The sequence below is a fragment of the Chroicocephalus ridibundus genome, chromosome 24, assembly GCF_963924245.1.
Source record: "Chroicocephalus ridibundus chromosome 24, bChrRid1.1, whole genome shotgun sequence".
NCBI lineage: Eukaryota > Metazoa > Chordata > Aves > Charadriiformes > Laridae > Chroicocephalus > Chroicocephalus ridibundus.
This window is the reverse complement of record NC_086307.1, coordinates 1,436,149-1,457,738: the sequence shown is the minus strand read 5'-3', so window position 1 is coordinate 1,457,738 and position 21,590 is coordinate 1,436,149. Positions and strand designations below refer to the sequence as shown.

Below are 21,590 nucleotides of genomic sequence, written 5' to 3'. Positions count from 1 at the left end.
CGACAGCGGCTGCACAATAACGTATATAAATAAACCGGGGGAGGGCGGCTTTATTGAGTTAAAAACCCGGCGGCGGGGGCTGTACACTGCCATAGCACCATCGGAAAGAGCCGGGTGCGGGGAGGGGGCGGGGGGGCACGGCGCACGGGGACCCCCCCGCCCCGGGCAGCACCCCCGGATGGGGATTGGGGAAGCGGGGGGGCAGCGGGGCGGGGGGGGGAGTGGAAGACGTGTGAGTGCGGCCCGGGGTGGGGGGGGACAGGGGGGGCTCAGCCCTGGCTGCCGCAGGAGGAGAGGCTGTCGTAGAGGGAGTCGCTGAGCGACTCGGAGTGCTCCAGCCCGGGGGGGCCGTGCCCCCCGTCCTGCGACCGGGCCTCCGTGCTGCCCTCGTCCCCCACGTCCGAGGCGCTGGGTGTCCGGCTGCTACTGGCGCTCAGGGCGGGGGGCAGCGGCGGGGGGGCCTCCGGGGACGCCCCTCGACGCCCTGCAGGGCTGCACACGGGCGCCTGGGGAGGGACAGCGAGGTGAGGGGGGGGGGGCGGCGCTCACTGTGCCCCCCCCACTCTCTGCCCATGCCAATTACAGCCCAGGGCTGGGTGGTGGGGGGGTCCCACAGCTCCCCCCGTCCCTGGCACCCCCTTACCAGTGCGGGACGGTGCAGCCCCTCCAGCCCCCCGGGGGGGCAGAGGAAGGGGTCGGCGGCACCGCAGGCTTTGGCGTTGGGGAAGGTCCAGTTCTTGCTCTGCTGGACGCGCCGCGGCTTCCCAGCATCATCCCCGGCATCTGCGGGGAAAACTGGGGGGGGGGGTGGGGGGTGGGAGGGGGTCAGTGCCACCTGCAGGACCCCCCCCCGCCCCGCTTTGCCCCATGATCCCTTGATCCCCGCCGGGTGCCAGTCCCTCCTTGCACCTTGCGCGGGTGCAGGCTGGCACCGTCGGCAGGGCCTGGCAGGAGCGCGGTGAGACACCCACCTTGGTGACTGGCACGATGGCCATGTGGGCCGGGGGGGGCCAGGGGGCGGCACACGGGGGTGCTCCGGTGTTTGCCAGCCACCAGCAGCTCCTCGGCGCTGGGCACCTCCCGCTCCAGCGTCCGGGCCTTGCGCGGCACTTTGGTGACGGCGGGCGGCCGCGCCAGCACGGCTCCGGGCAGCGCCTCTGGGCGGCCCCGCGGTTTGGGGGTGCTCTTGGCAGGAACCCCCCCGTAGTCGGGAGGCGGGAAGGTCCCGATACCACTGTCCAGTGTCCGCGTCAGCGACCCGCAGGCTGCCGGGCAGAAGGGAAGGCGTCAGCGCTGGGGGGGCTGCCCCGGCGTCCCCCTCCCCGCCATATCTCCCCTCTCAGCATCCGCCCCCTGCCCCGGCGCCCCCCTCCCCGCCATATCTCCCCTCTCAGCATCCCCCCCTGCCCCCGCGTCCCCCTCCCCACCGTATCCCCCCCCCCCCCCCTCAGCACCCCCTCACCGGCAAAGTGCTGCGACGTCCCCGACTCGGACAAGCTCTCGTCCGATGGCAGCTCATCCCGGAGCCCCACGTCGGGCGCCTGCAGCAGGGGTGGGGGGAGGAGGGTGAGCGGCCACGGCGTGCCCCCCCCCACAGGGCACATGGCCGGCGGCGGTAATGCAGAGGGGAGGGGGGGGTGGGGGGGCTCCTCGCCTTGTCGGGGGGCTCCCGTAGGTGTCCCACGATGCCGTTGCGGGGTGGGCGGCAGAGTCGGGGGTCTTTGGCATCGGGGGGGACCCGCCGGAGGTCACACAGCTCCCGCTTGTGCTCCAGCCGGCTCTCGTAGGGCACGTCCTTCCCGTCCACCCTGGGGACGGGGATGTGTCAGGGCGGGCTGGAGGGGGCACCCCCCCACCCCCCCGCATCCCCCACTGACCTGTCGAGCAGCTGCTGCATGAAGGTCTCGGCCGTCACCTCCTGGTACATGACCGGGAGGGGACCGGGGCCGCGGGGGGGGCCGCGGGGGCGCCCCTTCTCCAGCGCCAGCCCCTGCAGGAAGGCGTGTTCCTCCCGCAGCGCCTTCCGCAGGTCCTCCGCCTTCTCCATCAGCTTCGAGATGTTGAGGCTCTCGGCTTCCAGCTTGCGGGCGGCCAACTTCACCTCCCGCCGCAGGGGAGCCGGCGTCCCGGCCCACTCTCGGCCCCGGCCGCCATCGCCGCGACGGCTCAGAGCCGGCAGTTTGCTGCGTCGTAGCCCGAACCAGCTGGCCAGGCCGCCGGCCGCCTTCCCCTTGGCTTCCCCGGCCGGCGCCCGCTCCTGCCCCTGCAGCCGCAGCACGTTCTCCTCGATGCCCTTCATCACCTTCTCCTCGATGGCCGAGTGCCCGGCGGCGCCCGGCGGCGGTGGCCCCGTGCCGGGGGGCTCGGTGGCCGGCGGGGCTTTGCGGGGGCCCCCCGTCGCCTTGGCGGGGGCCGGCTCCTCGCCCCGCGGCGTCCCGGCTTTGCTGGCACCCGCCTTGGTGGGCAGCTTGGTGGGGCTGCCGTGGGGGCTGCGGGGGGCTTTGGCGGGGGGGGCCAAGGGGGCCCGCGGGGGGGTCCTGCCGCCGGCGGGGCGCCCCTTGCCCCCCGCCTTGCCAGGCTCGCCCATGGAGCCGGAGGAGTAGCACCGGGCCAGGGGCTCCCCGCCGTGTGCTGGCTCGGGGTGCTTCAGGCTGCCCCCCAGCCCCCCCCGGGGAGGGGGCCGCGGCTCAGCCCCGTGACCTCGCTCGGGCCGCCCCGGGCCGGGGGGCTCGCGGCTCTCAGCCCCCCGCAGCTTGCCCAGGGCAGCCAGGCGCTCCTTGAAGGGCAGGTAGCCCGGCTCAGGGGGCTTCTTGCCGGGGCGGCGGGAGGGGGCCGAGCCCCCCATGCTACGACGGGTGCTGGGGGGGGAGGCAGCCGCCCGCTCCCCACCGCTCGGGGGTCCCGGTGGCCCGGGGGGCTGCTCGGCCGCCTCGTAGGTGCAGGGCGGGGGGAAGGCGGGGGGCTCGGAGGAGCCGGGCTCCGGGGGGGCGTCGGGGGAGGCGCGGCGGCTGAGCGCGGGCGAGGCCTCGGGGTTGCCGCCGCGGCAGGGGATCTTGGAGGCGCGGGCGAGCTGGGGGCTGAGGCGCAGCGCCCCGGCGGGGGGCGGCAGCTTGAGCACCTTGGGGGGCGAGGGCAGGGGGTTTGTCCCCCCCCGGGGCGAGAGTGGGGCAAATCCCCCCTCGGGGCTCTCCTCACCCGGAGCGTAGAGGCCCAGGAAAGCTGGGTGCTCACTGTGCCACTGCCGGGGGGGTCCCCCGGGGGCTTCGCCGTTGAGCCGGCAGCACCCCCCCTCGCCCCGCAGCAGCCGCTCGGCCAAGGCGCTGAGCAGGGCCCCCCGCGGCGGCGCAGCCTCCTCCGGCGAGGAGCAGGGGCTGCCCTCGGCCCCCCGCCACCCCCCGGCAGCCCCCAGCCCCCGCAGCGGGCAGGGGGGCCAGCCTGGGGCGGCACAGGGCTCCGGGGAGCCGGGGGAGGCCGGGGGGGCCCCCAGCAGCGGGTCCGTCTCCTCCAGCTTGCGCAGCACCTCCAGGATCTGGGCTTTTTTCTTGAAGAAGGGGGAGAGGGTGTCCAGGGGGGGGGCGCCGGGGCTGAGCCCGGGGCTGCCCGACGGCACCGAGGGGGAGACCTGCGGGGACCGCGCACCATCACCCCGCGGTCGCCCGGCACCGAGGCCCTGGGGTGGGGGGGCTGGGAGAGGGGGACGCCCTGGGGACGCTGTGGGTAGAGGGGGACAGGGAGAAGGACACAACGAGGTCAGGGACAGGGACACCGGGGACAAAGGGGTTTGGAGGCGGAGGGGATTCAGAGGGGTGGATGCCAGGAGCGCAGAGGAGGGGACACCACAGGCTCAGGGACGGGGACGCGGTGGGCAGCCAGGTTTGGAAAGGGCGATGCCGCAGGTGCGGGGATGGGGACGCCAAGGCAGCGGGGAAGGGGACAGAGGGGAGGACACCACGGGCCCGGGAAGCCGGGTCCTGCGGGCTTGGGGACACTGCAGGCGTGGAAAAGGCAACAGCACGACCTTGGGGAGGGGGACGCCACAGCCTGGGGAGGGGGACGCCGGCACAGAGGGGCTCCGAGACGCCAGAACCCACCTCCCCCAGCTCCGAGACGCCAGTACCCACCTCCGGGGGGGGGATGCAGAAGGCGGAGGGCAGCGGGGGGGGCGGCTGTTCAGCAGAGCCCGGCTGGGGGGTGGCCGGGGGGTCCGGGGGCACCGGCACCGGGTGCAGTGGCAACTGGAGAGGAGGGAGACGCCAGGTTAAGCTCTGGGGGGGGGCTCTGCCCCATGTGTGTGTGTGTGTGTCCCAACACCCTGCGCCCCCCCGCACCTGGGGCAGGGAGCCAGCCGAGAGCTGCAGCTTCTGCTGGAAGAGGTCGCTCAGCGCCTGGTTCTGGCGTTCGAGGTCGAAGACCCGTTTCTTCAGCTTGATGCACTCCTCGCGCAGGTCCTGGTTGGGGGGGGGGTGGGAGCCGGAGGGGGGGGGGGGGGTGTGTGTCAGGCGGGACCCCCCCCCCAGCTCCCCGCCGCCCCCGACATCCCCCTGACACCCACCTTCTGGTTGAGCAGCGCCTGCACCACGTGGTTGGCGACCTGGAGAGCAGAGGGGGGGCCCTGGCTGGGGCGCGAGGGCACACGCAGCCCCGGGCCCCGGCACACACGTGTGTCACCTGTGTCACCTGTGTCACCCCCCCCCCCCCGGTACCTCGTCCAGGCAGCGCTCGTACGTCTCCCGCTGGTTCTCGTTGGCCTGGGCCAGGGCCAAGTTCTCCGCCTGGGGACAGAGCGGGGACGGGCTCAGGGGACCTGGTGGAGGACCCCAGGCACCTGGACACCCCCCCACGGCACCCAGGGGACCCTTCCTCTGCCTGGTGGCACCCCGGGCCACGTGTGGAGAGACGGGGCTGCCCCAGGAGCCGTGGCACACAAGGGCCATGGAAAACAGGAAAGTGCTGCCCCCTCTGTGGTGTCTCGGCCACTGGCTCCGTGACAACGGCCACGGCCACCTCAGCACTGGCTGCATGGTGGCAGTGGCCACCACTGCCCAAAGGTAATGGTCACATCTGCCCGGTGGCACCAGCCACAGCTGCACAGTGGCAGTGGCTGCACAGTGGCAGTGGCCATGACTGCACGGTGGCCATGGCTGCACGGTGGCCGTGGCCGCAGCTGCCCAAAGGCAATGGGCCGCAGCTGCCCAGTGGCCACAGCTGCCCTGGGGGCCCTAGTTTTTGGTGGCTGTGTCTGCCCAGTGGCACCAGCACCGCTGACCAGTGGTCCCAGCCGGTGGCCGCTCTCGTACCTCCAGCTCCCGCAGCCGCTGCAGGAGCTCATGGCTGGTCCCCGTCTCACCGAGCACCACGGGGCTCCCGTCTCCCGGTGCCTCGGCCACACTCTCCGACATCGCGGCCTGCGGGAGGACGCACATCAGGCCACGGTCCCCGCTGTCCCCTGGCCGGTGTCCCCCCAGCCCGCAGCGCTGCCAGGCCCTGCGGCAGCCTGGTCCCCCCCTTACCTCGCTTGGGATGTCCCCAGCCCCGTCCCTCCGCGGTGTCACCTGCGGGGAAAAACGGGGCTGGGGAGGGGGACGGAGCCTCAGGGGAGCCGTGGGGCCGACCCCACCAGCACCGGCACCGGGAGCCACAGGGACCGCCCCCCCCGCAGCCCAGCCACCCCTGCCCCTTCCCTGGGGGTGCAGGGACCCTGGGACCGGCCCCTGGACACACCGCACCCCCGGCCCCGGGACGAGCACCGACCCCGGGTCCCCGAGACACACAGCGCCCCCGGGGCTGGCACCGGCGCTGGGACACCGGGATGCGCAGGACCCCGGGGTGCAGACGGCCCCCCCCCCGCGCCCCGGTGCCGCACACCCCGCTTCCCCCGGGCTCCCCCCGCCGCCGGGGCCGGTGCCTCCCCGCGCCGCTCGCCCCGGAGCAGGGGTCGGCCCCGAGCACCGGCCCCGGCCCGGGCCCCCCCCAAGCCGCGCCCCCGCCCCCGCCGCGCACTCACGCCCGGGGCTCCCGGCGGCGCCGGGGCCGGTCCCGGCGGCGGCGGCTCCATCCCGGCCCGGCCCGGCCGCGCTATTGTTGGGAGGCGGCGGCGGCCCGGCTCCGCCTTCCCGCCGCGGCCGGGGAGGAGCCGGGGCCGCCGCCGCCGCCGCCGTCCCCAGTGCGCGGCTCCGCCAGCGCCAGCCCCGGGCTGGGAGCACCGGGGAGCCGGCACGGGGGCGGGGGGGGGCCGGGGCAGCGGGGACCCCCGGGAGAGGCGACACCGGGCATCCCGGGGGAGGAAGCATCGAGCATCACCGTGAGGCACCGGGCACCCCCGGGGGTACAGGGCACCCCAAGAAGGGGGACGCCCCCGGAGCACCCAGGACCCTTTGGAGAGGGACCCCCCGGAGCCTTCGGGGAGGCCCCGGGGTCTCCAGGCACGGAGCGGTGCCGTGCCCCAGGCCGCGGCCTCCACCCTGCACCCCGCGAGCCGGGCAGGGGTTGGGGTTCACGTGGGGCCACACGGTCCCGGCTCCCCCGGACCCCACGGCGGCGATGCCCCGTGTCCTGGTGAGGGGGGTCAGCGGGGCGGGGGGAGCCGCAGGGGATGACGGGAGGGTCTGGGGGTGCTGGAGGCAGCGAGGCCGGGAGGGAGGACGCTGGAAGCAGGCGAGGACGGGGCACGTGCAGGGCTCGCCACAGGCTTGTCCCCCGCCGGGGAGCCCGCACAGCTGCCCCATGGGTGGGAGGGAGCGCTGGGGGCCACCCAACGGCCCCAGAGCAAACTCTGCCGCCTTCTCCCACCCAACGCAACGAGAGCGGCAAAATTAACCGGAGCGCTGGCACCCACAGCCCTGCTCGGCACAGGGGGAGGCCGGCCACAGAGAGGGGCTGTGGGACGCTCCCCACGTCCCCACCAAGCCCCCAGCTGCCCGTCCCCAACCCGAGGGGCTGCGTCGCTCTGGTCACACATCCCGGGACCCCGCTGGCACCAGGCACAGCAGCACCGTGCACCCTCACCGGCGCACGCGGCCAGACCTCGCACGTGCTGTCCCTGTCCCCTCGCAGCCCGCGGGGCCGGCAGCAGAGCCAGGGGGGTTCCCGGGGTGGCCAGTGGTGGCCCGTGGGTGTGTGGGCCCCCCTGGCGCTGCCCCAGTGCAGGAAGTGGCCCCGGGGCCGGTGGCTCCGGCTGCGTCACGGGGGGGAAGTGAGGCTCCGTCTAGAGGGGAAGAGCGGCCCGCAGCCCCCCCAGGCCCCGCCGGCGGGGGACGGACGGGGGGGCCCCCAACAGATGGACCGTGCGACCGTCCCCTCCCCCAGCACAGGGCCCCGCGGGGGCAGCGCCAGTGTCCCTGTGGGGGGGGGGATGCAGCTCCAGCAGGGCCGGGGGCACTCGCAGCCCATGTCCCCCTCCCTCTTCCCCCGGTTACTCGCACCCGCCAACCCCGGCACTGCAGGGACACGGCACATGCCCAAACCGCGCGGCTGTGGTCACGCCAGCGCGGCAGGGAATGGTCCCCTGCACCCGGGCCACGGTCCCACAGCATGGCCACGATGAGCTGGCCTCGGCCTGCCCCATGCCAGGGTCCCCACCCTGAGCCTGGGGACATGGGGTGACAGCCCCCAGTGTCCCCAACCCTGCTGGGCTGCAGGGTCTGGGCTGCTCTTGGGGCAGCCAGGACACACCGGGGACAGCCCAGGGACAGCAAGGATGCACTGGGGACAGCGGGGACACCCTGGGGACAGCCGGGACGCACTGGGGACAAGTGGGATGTGCTGGAGAAACAGCCTCAGGGGCAGCAGGGACACATCGAGGACAGCTGGGACTCACCAGGGACACGCCAGGGACAGTCAGGATGCAGTGGGGACACTGGGGACACACCAGGGACACGCTAGGATGCAGTGGGAACACTGGGGACAGCCAGGATGCAGCGGGGACAGCAGAGACACACAGGGGACAGGCGGGTGGGATGAAGGACAGTGGGGGACACACCGGGGACAGCCAGGACACGGCGGGGAGAGCCTGGGTGCACCAGGGGACAGTGGGGACACACTGGGGACAGGCGGGATGTGCTGGGGGCGCACGGGATGATCTGGGGACAACAGCCCGGGGACAGCGGGGACGTGCGTGTGTGGGGGGGACAGCAGGGATGCACTGGGGGGCACCGGGGACATGCCGGGAGCAGCCGGGAGGCACCGGGGACGTGGTGGGGGGACGATCCGCGGGGACACCCCGCGCCGCTTCCCCCGGGACACCCTCGGTCCCGCCGCCCGGTGTCCTCCCCCCCGCGGCACGTTCCGGCGCCCGGCGGCAGCGGCGACCCCCCCCGGGCACCGCGGGGCTGCCGGTGCCCCCGAGCTGCGGCCCGACTCCCCCGGGGACCCCCCGGCGCCGCCGCCGCCGCTCCCCGCCCCCCTCCCGCCGCGGCGGGGCCGGACTCACCGGGGGCTACGGCGGGGCGGCGGCGGCGGCGGCGCGGGGCGGCATGGCCGGGACCGGGGCTGGGGCCGGGACCGGGACCGGGGCTGGGGCCGGGGCTGGCCCGGCGGCGGCGGCGGCGGTGATGTCATGGCTCCACCGGGCCGGCTCCGCCCTGCGCCCCCGCCGCCGCCAATCCGCGCCCGGGGGCGGTGGGGGGCCCCGGGGCAGCGGGGAGGGGGTCCCGGGGGCGGCGGGGGTCCCGGTGCTGCCGGCGCAGCGGCCCTTCCCCGGAGCCGGGATCCTCCCCCCCGCCCCCGGCCCGGTGCCTCCCCCCACCGCCATCGCCGGAGTTGCCCGAGAGGGACCCGGTGCCCCCGGCCCGGGCACGGCCCCCGGCCCCCTCCGGCGGCGAGGAAGCACCGAGTGGCCGGGGCCCGCCCCCCCCGCCCTGAGCTGAGACCGACCCCCCGGAGCCCGGCTGGGTCCCCCCCCCCCCCGCCGCAGCCACCGCGCTAACGTGCAAATGACCTAAATAAGGGAGCGCTACGCAAAGGTGGCCCCCCACCCCCACCCCGGTCAGAGGTTTGGGGGCAGAGGGGTCCCCCGCCCCCGCCAGGGCAGCCCCAGACCCCCCCAGGGGAGCATTGGCTGCTCCATCTTTCAGCTTCCCCCCCCCCGGCACACAAGGACACTCATCACCCATCTCCATCACTTTATTGTGGGGGTTACACGCTGGAGGGACCCCCCACCCCGCACCCAAACATTACAGACCCCCGGAGCCCCCCCAGGGAGCTGTGGCCCCACAGCAAAGGGTCCCAGAGGGTGGAGAACCACCCTGGCCGTCCCTGTGTCCCCCCGTGGCTACTCCGGCCCCCCCACAGTGAGGACGTGCAGAGCCGGGGGAAGGAGGGTCTGGGGTTCCCGCTCCAGAGTTTCAGCCCCCGGCACCGCAGGAACGCCGCCGGCCGGAGCTGGGGCTCGGCTGGGTGCTGGGCGAGGGCACCAGCACCCGCCGGTCTCCACACGTGTCCCGGGGACTCAGCGCCAGCCGGGATTCATGGGGGAGCAGAGAGAAGCCAGGTGTTGCCGGTCTCAGCTGACGGACGCTGGCTCCAGGCTGCCGTTGGTGGCCACTCCACGGGCCTGGGCGGAGGAGGTGGCTTCCTCCGGCCGCCTCTCGTCCCTGGGCGCCGGGTGGCACGCTGCCATGGCAGGGTGGCTCTGTCGGGGACAGAAAAGGCAGGGTGGGCTGGCTGCAGCAGGACCTGCCAGGCAGAGGCGAGGACAAAGCCAGGCTGGTGTCACTCCCACACGAATTGGCTGTTCCACGGGGACAGGAGCGCCAACAGACCGGGAGAAGTTTCCTCTGGGCTCCTGCTTGAAACCAGCGGCTACAGCAAACCGGTGGCCTTCATTCAGGGCCTGGGGTGCCCCCACCCCAACATGCAGCTCCCAGCAGGGCAGAGGCACTGCAGGGACTCGCCGGCTGCAGGGAGGGGTGACAGGGGATGCAGGATGGGGCGTCTGAGGACATCGCCAAAGACGTCACCCTGCAGGCACATCCCGAGCCACAGGCTCCGGGTGGGACAGGAGGAGCAAGTTGCAAGGGCAGAAATGAGACTCAAACGGAGAAAGCAGGAGCCCTGTGCCCAGAAGATGACGGCTCCCCTTCAAGTCCACAGACGTGAGAAAATGGGCTTCCCACAGCTGGCCGTCCCCAGCCTGTGAGACACCCCCACCACATCCCAGACAGCTCCCGCGACACCCGTCCCACGCACCGGAAGAGGGTGGCACCGAGCCACCCATGGAGAAGAGGCGATGGCCCGTCCTCCACCGCTCCCCCGGGAACAAGCTCCAGCTGCCACCCCCTCAACGCTCCTGATGTCCTCCAGAGCCTGGGGGTAGCACTGGGCTGCGTGGGAGAGCCACCCCCCGAGGGCCTGGCTGCGCGGTGGGAGGGCAAACGGGGACTTCTGTCCCCAGGAAGACACTGCAGAGCCCCGAGGACCACTGGGAGCAGGAGCTGGGCTACTGCTGGAAGCCCCCGCTGCTCCCTGGCCGTACCTGCGCAGGCGGCTCGGCCAGAGGGTCGGCAGCCGGGGAGAAGACGTGGGCAGAGGAGCTTCCTCTGTCCGTCAGTGCCGGCTGCAGAGGGAGGCCGGGGTGGGAGGGCTCCTCCAGGGCCAGAATGTCTATGGGGGCCTCGGCCACCTCTCTGAGGGACTGATCGAGGGCCACAGAAGGATCGAAGAGCAGAGGCGACGGGGGACACTGCATGCCATCGCCCACCACGTCCAAGTCCTAGGAGAGAAAACACCGTGAGCGGCTCATCAGCAGGAGGGGTCCCAAGGATCCCCGCAGGAGACAGGAGCCCTCGCAGCCCTTCCCCTCGAGCAGCAGGCAGGAACGGGCAGCAGACTGCTCCGTGGGCACAGGGAGGGGGAAAGCAGAGCAGCAGGGCACCATGGCACCGGGACCCTCAGCATCTGGGAACACAACTACAGGGGCCTCCGCGTCCTCCCGGCGCGGCTGCTCCAGGCTGGCAGCAGACAAGGTGCGGGGCACCAGGTGGGGAGCCCAGCGTGACGTGCAGCACCAGCAGCATCCCTGCAGCAGCCCAGAGGGTGGGGAAAGGGTCCCATCCTGCCCTGCTCGGGACACCTGGAGCAGTCACCCCTCTCCCAGGATTTCCACACCACCCTCTTTGCCCTGACACAACTTCTCGGAGTGGACGGTCCCTGGCTTACTCCTCCGTCCACGCTGCTCGCTGCCGTCGGCTGCGTGCGTGGATAACCCCGCTGACGCAAGGGGCTGGGATTCCTGCGAGGCTATTGTTAGAGGACAGGATTTGTTTTGGCTTTGGAGGGTGTTTGACATCAAGGCGAGATGCCTGCGACTCATGAGTGGCACTCCACCAGCCCAGCGTGACGCGAGATAAAACACAGATGCCCTACGCAGCCGTATGCTGCCGCAGCTCCGAACCCCTCCGAGCCAAGGACCGAGGGCTCCCACAGGCTGTCTGCAGCACGCGCCCACACACGGCGCGGGCTACGGGGCAGCAGCAAGGCGCCCAGGATCCTGCCTGAAGCACCCAAAACCCCGCAGAGGGCGGGGGACCCTCCCGAAGGACGGGCTGGGGGAGAAACAGTTGCGTTTTTCATTCCTGACCTGAAAAACCCCACCTCCCACAAAGGCTGTTTTCATGGAGCGTGGTGCCGGCTCTGCCCCGCAGGGAGGGGGGCTGGTTCCATGCCCAGCAAAGGCAGGAGGAGCGTTTCCCCCGACTCCCCCGCAGCAGCACTCGCTCTCCCCTGTCATCGCTGCCCTCCCCGGGACCCCACAGCTGCTGGTGGTCCCTCCTCCAAACTCTGAAGCGGTTACAAGATTCGCCTCCTGATCGAAGCGCTCAAGAATCCTGGGGGCATCCCAACGCTAAAGCAAGTGACACCTCGCTCAGACGAGCGGCTCCAAACAACCACGGTGGGTTTTTTTCTGTTTAAACGAATTTCAGAGGATTTTAAGCATGTAGGCTTAACATACATGCAAGGCATCAGAATAATCTGGGGATTAAAATCCTCCTGGATTTCTCATGGGAGAGAAGGGCGGGGGGGGGAAAAATCCTCTTTTTTAAAAGCCCCTAAATACGGATTTAAATGAGAGCACAGCCCTTCTAAAGAAGCAGTCACCAACCCTGGAGAAACAAACATCTCCCAAACCTTTTGCGTTCCTGCGCATTTTTCAAGAGATTCTTATTCCCAAAGAATAAAAACGGTTCTACGGTATCTGTGCCGGGGAGGCAGGGCTTTACATGACATCCACGCGTGCTCCACGCGGAGAGCACCGGGGCTGCTGCACTGCAGCCCACTCCACCAGGATTTCACTGGGACTTTACGGCCCATCACGGAAACAGCAGTATTCCGGGGATGTTTTTCTGCTGGCCACGTTGCTTTCACACCCCGCACTGCGCAACTTACGTCGCTAAACTCCAGGGGCAAGCTCTCCGTGGGCTGGAGCTCAGCAGCGCTCAAGTACAGGTCGGTGGGGGCAGCTTCCAGCTCCTCGGGGACAGCCAGGACCTGCTCTGGCACGTACATCTGCGGGGGCAGCCGGAGGTGGAGGGGGCAGCACGGCTCCTCGGAGAGGCTCACGGGAACCGGCTTGTTGCAAGGCACTTCCTCAGAGCCTTGACACGGTTTAAATAGAGTCTGATTCGTGTCCTGACAGATGTCTGGGAAGACGTGGTCAAGGGAAACCTGCGCAGGAGACAAGCTACAGACACGCTGCCAGAGGCATAAATGCTCCCCACTCACCCACCGCCCTCCTGCAAACGGTGTAAAAACCTCCCGCACCTCTCCAAGACCGGGAGTCTGGACTCCAGAGTTGCACCCCAACTGCCCGGCAACGCGGGTGACATTATTTGCGTGATGGAGAAACAGGGACAACAGTGACAGCCTCCCAGTGGGGGCTGGGAGATGTGGCTGGATCCCTGTAAAGCACTTGCAGATCCTCAGATGGAAGATATTACAAATGCACGGGCTTACTTTTATTTGCAGACATCCATTTAAATGGCATCTGCACAAGCCCCAACATCTAACACGCAGCGGAGATACGAGCACACACAATGCTTTTTCCACAGCCAGGAGCTTAGTTCCGGTATTTCTATCTTCCCAGTGCATTTTCCTTCCCAATGGAAAACCTATTCCTGCCAGAGGTGTAAATGGGATTTCCTGCCTTTAATCACAACCAGAAACTCTGCTCCAATCGCATCGTGCTGGCGGAGCAATCCACCAGCAGAGAGTAGCCACACACCGAATCCCATCCTCTTCCAAGAGCCCTGCAAATCCACAGACGGACCCACTGCTGAGGCCGCACGAGGGTTCACCCAAACAATGCTTCATTTTACTGACAGTCGTGAAGTTTCTACTCACCGCTGCAGGGAGCGGCTGAGACCGTCACCTGCACAGAGACCGTGCCTTGCTCTGTGCACTTGGGTGACACAACCTAGAGCTGGGGCCAGAGCAGATTTCAGGTGCGGATCATGTTTTTCAGGTCAGATCCCTCAATATCAAACCCACCCCAGTAACTGTTCTCACCCCAGTTTCCTCTTCATGCAGCGCAGTGTGGGAGAGGAAAAAAACCAAAAAACCCCAAGCTTCCAAACCCACACAAACTGGCAAAAGGCGCCAAGTTTAACCCAGTTCCTTACGTCACCTAGGTTTCAGATTTATCCTTTCCTCCGGTCCTCCCCGCGCTGAGGCAGCTGTGAAGGCGCCGACAGGAGTCCCGGCAAGCCGCGGGGAGCCCGTAATCTGTGCAAGAAGCAACGGTACAGAGCCTGGCCCAGAGGAGCCAGATCCCGAGGGCAGATGTGGCGAGGAAAGCGTCTGTATGAACAGCAGGGTGGGGAAGGCAGATTTTAATCTCTCTGAATGACTCCCAGCTCAAGCACTGACTTTATTGGTAGCCAAAAAGCATGGATTGCCAAGATGACAGAAATCACACGCTCCACCTGGAGCCCAACGGCCCAGCTGGGTTCGGTGCCTTTAATGCACTGTCACAAACAATCCAGCTCCTGAAAAGCAAACAAAGCCCAAGAGCCTCCTGACAATGCACAAAGCCGAGCAGACTGCAGATGTTATCGGCTCAGCGGGGCTAACCAAAGTAAAATCTTGTTTGTGTCAGTGAAAGTCAGCTGACAGCTCAGACGTAAGGAAATCAAACCTCGCTTTTTCCACTCCCTTCTCGGCCTGCCCTGCTCAAAGCGAGCCAGCTGCAAACAGCAACTTGCTTTAACTGTTTTAGAGGCATTTATCCTGTCTTTATTTTGAAGTAGATAGTCACTAGAGAGAAACAAAGGCAGCTTCCTGCTCCCTGGGCTGCTCCCTGCGCATAGCCGGAGTCGAGTCTGCCAACTTCAGTAACAAAACGAAGAGCTCAAACAAAACAAAGAGCTCATCCTCCCCCTGGCTGCCAGCGCCGCTCTGGGACCCAGCGCCACAGCTTCTCCTGACTCACACCAGCAACAGCTGCTAACGCAGCTCCGACACGATCCAAACCTGCTCCCGGACGCATCCACCCAATCCCACGTACACCGGAGCCGCGCGGATGCAGCCGGGGCAACGCTCGGTTTGTGGATTCCATGCTGGGGCAGTGATCCCCCAGGTGGGTGGATCCCAGTGGCAATTTCAGTGCTGGCTCTCAAAAAGCCGAGGCTGTTTTGGGAAACTGGCTGTTGACATACACGTGTGAACCTTTCAAGGGGGCAAAGGAGACCGAGATGGTCCATGGCAGCCCCAAACAGGCTAGGAACTATTCCCCCATTCTGATCCTCCCAAGAATCACTGAGCGCATGCTTCAGCAGTCAGACACCCCTTCCCACACACCACCCTCACAGCAGGACTCATACCAAGCGCCTGCAGACCCTGCTCAGGTCGGCTGTTGGCACTCGGCACCCAGAGCCAAGGAGAGAGCAGATTTCCTTCTAACCCTCCCTTCAATACAGCCAGAAACTAGCTCGTGTCTCCCTCGGGCTTTGTGAGGTTCCCTTGTTGCTTCTAAGCGAACTGGTCACCCCGTTCGGACGCTCTGGATGAGAGAATGTACCACAGAAATGCTGCAGCGGGACCTGCCCATGCAGAAGCGAGGGCAAGGCCAGGCTGGTGTCACTCCCACACGAACTGGCTGTTCCATGGGGACAGGAGCGCCAACAGACCGGGAGATGTTTCCTCTGGGCTCCTGTTTGAAACCAACGGCTACAGCAAACCGATGGCCTTGATTGAGGGCCAAAGAGACAAAAAAAAGAAAAAGGAAAAAAAAAAAGAGGAACAGACACACTTCAAACTGCCAGCAAACAGTCAGAAGCACAGCCCAAGGCAGCCCAGGCAGATCAAAGGATACGTGCAAGGCAGTGCCTGGTCATCGGGAGGGACTGGTTGGAGCATCGGACGTCGTCAACGAAGGCCAAGCACCTCTGGCTGGAGCGGGTGGTGTGCGCCTGCAAGTCCAAGAGAAGAGCTCAGAGCTGTGCTGGAGTCGTCCGGCTCCGTTCCAGAGAAAGCCCCTCAGCTATACAACACTCGCGTCCTGCTTTCAAAACACGCCAAGACCAAACTCAGTTCCATTCCAGCAGGGCCTCACTCCTCATTATGTCCTTCCCATTCAAGCTTTTATTAAGGAGAGCTGAGATAATAAGGCACGACTCGACTGCAATACAAGACCTTCGCCTCAGAAGTCTGTCTCAAAGAATGAGGTTTCTCAGACCTATCTTTCGACTTTCAGAAGTCGGTTAAGGGAATGCTTTGAATTTTAAATGGTTAAGAAGAAATGGCTTTGAAGCACACAGCTTCAAATTTAGTTTCACGTGTGATGCAAGGGGCTGCCTTTGGGTCCCCACAGGTCCAGGGGGAGTCTGGGTTTCACCACCATACGGAAGAGTATTTTTTACACATTTTGCAGTGATGAAAATCAGGCTACCTTGTACTGAGCCCTCCCTTTCGAAAGGGAAAATTCTCCAACCTCACACCTTTAACTTTTGATGTTCTGGTGACCATTTAAAATGACCCTAGGAACCCCCAACGTTTCAGCCAACGTGTGGATACCGAGGGTGCTCTCACCTCATTACGCTCTTGCGGAAATGGCGTTACAAGGGACAATCTGGCCAGAGTTGACCTAGCCTGGAATTGCTCCCAGGAAAGAAGGAGAGCCCCAGCTTCCGAGCAAGGCTGTAACTCCAGCCGGACCCACCTGCTGGGCAGCGCCGTCAGTGGCCAGCATCCTGCGCTCCTTCAGCTGCCGGTGGAGCAGGGCCTCCACGCCGTAGCGCTGCCGGTACCGGCGCAGGCACTTCAGGCGCTTCAGGTTCTCACGCTCCTTGGCCATCAGCCCCTCCGGGCCTGTCAGAAGGCTGCTGCCTGCGGGGAGCAAGGGAGGGCTCAGAAAATACCACCCCACCTGCCACATCCTTCCATATTTATTTATTTTTTTTTGGTACCCAGAGCCAAAATCAGCTGTCGAGAGCTCCAACAGCTGACTAACGACACAGATGTCAACGCAGAGCGAACGAGCGGTGAGAGTCGCATATATAAACAGGAAGCACATCTGTCAGCTATACGAGAAGATGACACAGCAGATTCCATCCCAAAATTTATCCCAGCTTCTCTGTGCACATGAGGAGCGCTTGGGATGACAGAATAATTTTAAAACACCTTTTAAAATAATTTGGCCACTCAAAAGTCTACTATCGTACTTTCTGCAGGAAGAGCAGAAGTCTGTCAAAATTTCAGCTTGCTCCTATGCAAGTTCTGGAAGCTTCCCGTAAGTGCTCCCAGCTATAATTACAGGGCAACGCTCGGGATATGCTTTTCTATTACTGGTTTGCTAAAAAGAGTTCTACGAAATTGTTACATACCAAACTTCCAGTTATTTTTACTTGGGAGCGAGCTGTATTTTGCCATATTCCAGGATGAGCTATTATAAGACTATGCTGGAGAAAGCGTTCTGCGCCCTGCAAGCAATTATTTCAACCTGGTCCTGCCTCTGCTGGACTATGAACTCCTGCATCCCAGAGCATGCTCTGCACAGGGAGAACTCCAACCCCGGCAGAAGTTCTTTTTGCAAGGGAAATTTGCATCTGTACTAAGGAGGAATAAGTCATTACAGCAGTAACTACCAAAACAAACTTCTGCCGATACAGACAGAACCTTACAGATGAATAAATTTGTTTATAAAACCAAAAACAGGAAATCCCATACAAGAAAAGAACTTTTGTCTCAGAATTAACTTTGTAGTCTCATTTCCTGACAACACTGCAAACTTTGAAGAGAAAAGAAATCCGGCAACCTTTCTAACCCAAATGATACCAATCTCTGGGCACGAGGCCAGAGACAGAAATACCTTCTCTAACTGAGTTTCAGTCCTACAATAATTCTCACCCTTACTGAGGCAGCACTGCTCTGAAATCTGCTTCTACAAAGGGCAAAAACCACCTTTTTTTTTTTTTTAAACTGTAGAATTCTGCACGGGTTTTAGAGAAGTGCTGTGCCCTCAGCCGAAGGAATACAGACCAGTGACTACCTGTACTGGTACTTGCCTATGGCTTCATGCTCTCCCTTGCGGCTGTGCAGGTATCGGCGCTTCTTCTCCTTCAGAAGGTGCTGCAGCCGTTTGAACTGGTCGATGTAGAGAGACTGCAGGCGGATCAGCTTCTCTCGCATGATCAAAGCCACCTCCTCTGCCGTGTATACGCCGGCATGCCTGAAAAACACCCACGCAAACAGGGTGAAGTTTGCAAGGGTCCCTCGGGGTTGTTCTGACCAAATGACATAGACGTTATCAGAAACGTGGGCTGAGATCAATGGGCAATGAGCAGAAATACTGAGTTTGTTTGGGTTTTTGGTTTTTTTTTTAAAGTTAAGAGATCACCCAGAGACTGCTGCTGAACAGACCACTCCACACCGAAAGAGAATGATCATCAAATACTTCCCACCAGGTCCAAGACTTGCAAGCATCCACGCCTAACAACCCACCAAGGCACAAAGGCCAACTGCAACACCATTAGTATCACCACCTCTAACATAACCGCCGTCTCCTCTGGTGTCACACCGAGCTCAGAACGCTCTGCACGCTACACGCGTGTAAGCAGCCGGCAGCCACCAGCGTCCAGCTTACTTCAAGGGATCCTCCTGGTCACTATCGATGCTGTCAGCCTCACTGTCCGGGTCCCCTCGCCATGTCTGGTCCACTGGGATAGGGTCCTGCTCGCCATCACTCCAGCTGTCCTCATCTGAAAAGGTAAGTTGCCCTGAGCGACAGGACACTGTCCTAGCGCTCGCTGCTGCGGCACAGGACAGCCAGAGACCCCAGGAGCTCGGCTCCATGGCCACGCAGAGGTGAAGTGGCTCTGCCTCCTGCCAAGAGAGGCTTCTCCTCCCCAAGCAGTGTGAGCAAGGGACGTGGAACAGAAAGCCCACCAACTCGGTGCAGCCAAAACACACAGCTCCTGGGGAGTGATGCTCCTGCCTGTACCTTGGAACCACGAACTGCCAGCTGGCCCCACCGAGCCACTCGGGGAGATGGGAAGCTCAGCACTGACCCAGCGTTTGACAGGCACCACTAAAGACTAACCCAGGAAAGAGGGAAGGTAGCTAACGTTTCTGCTCTGCGAGCGCAAGGGAAGAAAACCTGCAGGATTTTGGTCTGGCAGCGTAACTCGTCTACAATCAGTGGCAGGCGAGACACGCCAGGGTTTGCAGAATGTGATCTTTTACCCACAGATCTTTTTTTCACTGGATTTAAGATGTGACACTCTTGGCATTTCCACACAAAACTGAGAACTCCAGGTGCTCTCACACCAGCTTTTGCCTTCAGTTCTTACCTAGGATCCGACTGGCTTCGCTGCGGCCGCTCTCTGCAGTCTGGGAGCCCAGCTCTGTTTTGGCATAAGAGCTGAGCTGGCAAAGGAGAGTCTCGCTTACAGGCCCAGGATTGGACTTCTTCATCTGAGCTTGGAGCGCCAGAGTGTTCCTACGGGCATGCTCTGCACAGAACGACGCACTGCGGGAATAAATCACAAGCTCGTTACAAGTCCAAGCCCTCAGCCAGCAAAACGAACAAGTGATACAGTGAGAAACGTTCTCTAGCACCTGGAAAGCACAACCCTCCACACCTCTCTCACAGGGAGCGCCGCTGGCTGCAGGTACAGCTCGGAAATGCCAGAGACCCCCAGTGGCTCGAAGACCACACACCACCACTGAAATGCCACCTCTGGCACTGGAGCCGGCAGCCACATGGCAAGCAGCAGGGAGAGAAAAGAGCTTTTTACTTAAAGCCACTGAGGTGAGCTCTTCTGCTGCCAAACATTTACAGTGGACTCTCAGTTTCCACGCAGAGCACGCTGGCCCACATCGCATGGATCCTTTTTATCACAGAGGGACCAAGGGCAGAATGACGACTACCAGTGTCCCCATCCCCGTAACTCAGAGAATGAAACGGGGTCGATGGTCCCTTCAGGAAAACTGTGCTCTGCCAATGTGCTCACTGAATGTCGATAACTGTTCTAGGTCCTTCCATCCACAGCAATCAGAACATTTCGTATGCATCAGAGGACAAGAAGCGCCACGAGGCCATCAACTCCACATAACACAACCAGAGTATCTGTGCTGAGGATGATCCATAAGCACAGACAGCGGCAAGTTAAATTTGCTGGGCTGAGCAGAGGTACGGCCCTGTGTGGGTGCACGTCCGGCTCTTACAAAGGACCTGGATCACTGCAGCCACCTTCTGATGGCAGAGGGCAGCAGCCCGACAGTCCCGCAGGACCAAGACAACTCCACGCAGTGTCCAGCACTCACAGTCTTTTTCTAGCTTAAAAACACTTGAGAAAGAGGAAGCCGCTTGTCTGAGGTAACATAAGTGCAGCAGCTGAATTAGCAGAAGGGCTTTCTCCTGCCCACTTTAAGTCTATATGGTACAGAACCAGAGAACCGTGAGACAGAGGTACTCACCCATCCTTCTTCTCTGGTTTGGGCGCAGCGTTGGGACATCGCTTTCCATTCTTTGTTGAAACGTAGCTGCACTGCTTGAAAGGGGCACTCCTGTCTTCAAGAATGTGCTTGATACAAAACTCCTGCCCCTCCAGCCGTGGCTGGGAGCACTGGCGGTGGGTGAAGGCACATGACAGAGGCTCCTGCGGCCGCGGCACAGGAGTAAGGCGTCCTCGGCTTGACGGCAAAACATGGATCCGAATTCTGTTCATGCCAACACCTGCTCAAGAGATGCAGACTCGTTAAAAGAAATAAAACAAACTACTGATAAAAAGAGAGATGAGCAGCATCTGCTAATGCATCTCTTCGACCCCCTTGAACAGGCAAGATATGAAGTTGCTCCTACAGAGACAGTTTCTTGCAACGTCTGAGGAAACTTTTAGCTTTGCAGCAACCCCGTTGCTGTGCAGAAAGAACTACATCTCGCTCACCGGAGCTACCAAGCAGCACCATCCACGCCAAGGTGTGGGGACAACAGGCGCGGCTACCTGCCAGCATTGTGGTGGTGGTGGTGGGGGATACACGTCCCAGAGGCACCCCTCTGCCCCCACCACCCCAGCGCAGGACCCCCACAGCTCCACACCCTCCCAGGGTGCAAGGCTCCCTCCCATCCGCAGCCCATCGACTCCATGATGCCCCACACAAACCTCAGTCTTTCCCGGCATCATCCATCCCCCAACTCCCGGCCTCTCAGCGGGCACCAGCTCCCAGCCCCGCGCCCCCCGCAGCCCCAGCGCTCACCCACTGCACAGTGACCAGTACGGGGTCCCTCCCAGCACCAGTGCAGAACCCCCTCCTCCCAGTACGCTTCCCCCGTGCAGCTCTTCAGTGCGTGGCTCCTGCTCCCGGTACCCACCCCTTGCGCCCGGTGCCCATCCCTGCTCCCGGGACATCCCAGTGCCCATCCCTGCTCCCGGGACATCCCAGTGCCCACCCCTTGCTCCCGGTGCCCATCCCTGCTCCCGGGACATCCCGGTGCCCACCCCCTGTTCCCGGTGCCCCCCACCGGCCCCGCTCCCCCCACGCACGTGCTCCAACACCCACCCCCGCGCCCAGCTCGCGCGCATGCGTATTCGCGCCGCCCGGCTGCCCCGGCGCCGCCATTTTGTCCGCGGGCGGCGGGCGTGAGGGGCGCGCCGGAGGGGAGCCCAGGCAGCGCCGCCGGAGCGGAGGGCGGGCGGACAACGGCCCCCGCGGCCGGTGCGGGGCGGAAGGGCCCGGGGGGAGCGCGCAGATATGGCGGCGAAGGGCTGCGGGGACCCCGCTCAGGGCAGGCGGCGCCGCCGCCATCTTACCTCGCTGCCGCCGCGGCCTCCTTGCTGCCTCGCCGCGCACCCGCCCCGCCACCTGACTGGCCCGACCGACCGCCAATTGGCGGCGGGCGTGGGGGCGGTGCCGCGCGCGGTTGGCCGAGTTCGCCGTCACTCCGCCGGGACGGGCCACGCCCTCGGGAGTCACGTGAGGGCGGCGCGGCGGGAAGGAGGCACGTGGGCGCGGCGGGGCCGGGGACTCCCGGTGGCCCCGGGGAGACCTACACGGTCCCGGGGCAGCAGGACCCCCCCCTCCCCCCCGCCCGGCTGGACCCCATTCCCTCCCGGCTTCCCAGGACAGATGAAGACCAACATTGCTCCCCGCTGACTAAC

The 21,590-nt window shown here is 64.9% G+C and overlaps 2 protein-coding genes and 2 non-coding genes across 5 annotated transcripts; all 4 read right to left on the bottom strand.

The window, feature by feature from the left end:
* Positions 1–72: 72 nt before the first annotated feature.
* NCKAP5L (NCK associated protein 5 like) lies at positions 73–6,087 on the bottom strand. The gene is made up of 13 exons (XM_063358985.1): positions 6,005–6,087; positions 5,511–5,552; positions 5,298–5,405; positions 4,704–4,772; positions 4,553–4,591; positions 4,329–4,448; positions 4,122–4,235; positions 1,878–3,622; positions 1,641–1,808; positions 1,463–1,530; positions 972–1,265; positions 644–795; positions 73–506 (listed from the first exon to the last, which is right to left on the bottom strand). The coding sequence occupies exons 1-13, from the start codon at positions 6,053–6,055 to the stop codon at positions 270–272; spliced, it is 3,207 nt and encodes a 1,068-aa protein (XP_063215055.1). The 5' UTR covers positions 6,056–6,087; the 3' UTR covers positions 73–269.
* A 3,076-nt stretch (positions 6,088–9,163) lies between these two features.
* Positions 9,164–21,289, bottom strand: KANSL2 (KAT8 regulatory NSL complex subunit 2). 2 transcript variants are annotated; one of them, XM_063359164.1, is made up of 10 exons: positions 20,379–20,577; positions 19,909–20,167; positions 18,780–18,958; positions 18,074–18,188; positions 17,492–17,659; positions 16,151–16,313; positions 15,305–15,401; positions 12,382–12,635; positions 10,472–10,708; positions 9,164–9,628 (listed from the first exon to the last, which is right to left on the bottom strand). In XM_063359164.1, exons 1-10 carry the CDS (start codon positions 20,443–20,445, stop codon positions 9,500–9,502), a joined length of 1,668 nt encoding a protein of 555 aa, XP_063215234.1. In that variant the 5' UTR covers positions 20,446–20,577; the 3' UTR covers positions 9,164–9,499. The 2 variants fall into 2 exon arrangements, with proteins under 2 accessions (XP_063215234.1, XP_063215235.1); XM_063359165.1 differs by lacking the exon at positions 20,379–20,577 and adding an exon at positions 21,243–21,289 and having other exon boundaries at positions 9,165–9,628.
* LOC134526979 (small nucleolar RNA SNORA2/SNORA34 family) lies at positions 9,704–9,832 on the bottom strand. The gene has a single exon (XR_010074063.1). It is a non-coding gene; the product is annotated as a small nucleolar RNA SNORA2/SNORA34 family (small nucleolar RNA).
* LOC134526980 (small nucleolar RNA SNORA2/SNORA34 family) lies at positions 15,065–15,193 on the bottom strand. The gene has a single exon (XR_010074064.1). It is a non-coding gene; the product is annotated as a small nucleolar RNA SNORA2/SNORA34 family (small nucleolar RNA).
* Positions 21,290–21,590: the final 301 nt, after the last annotated feature.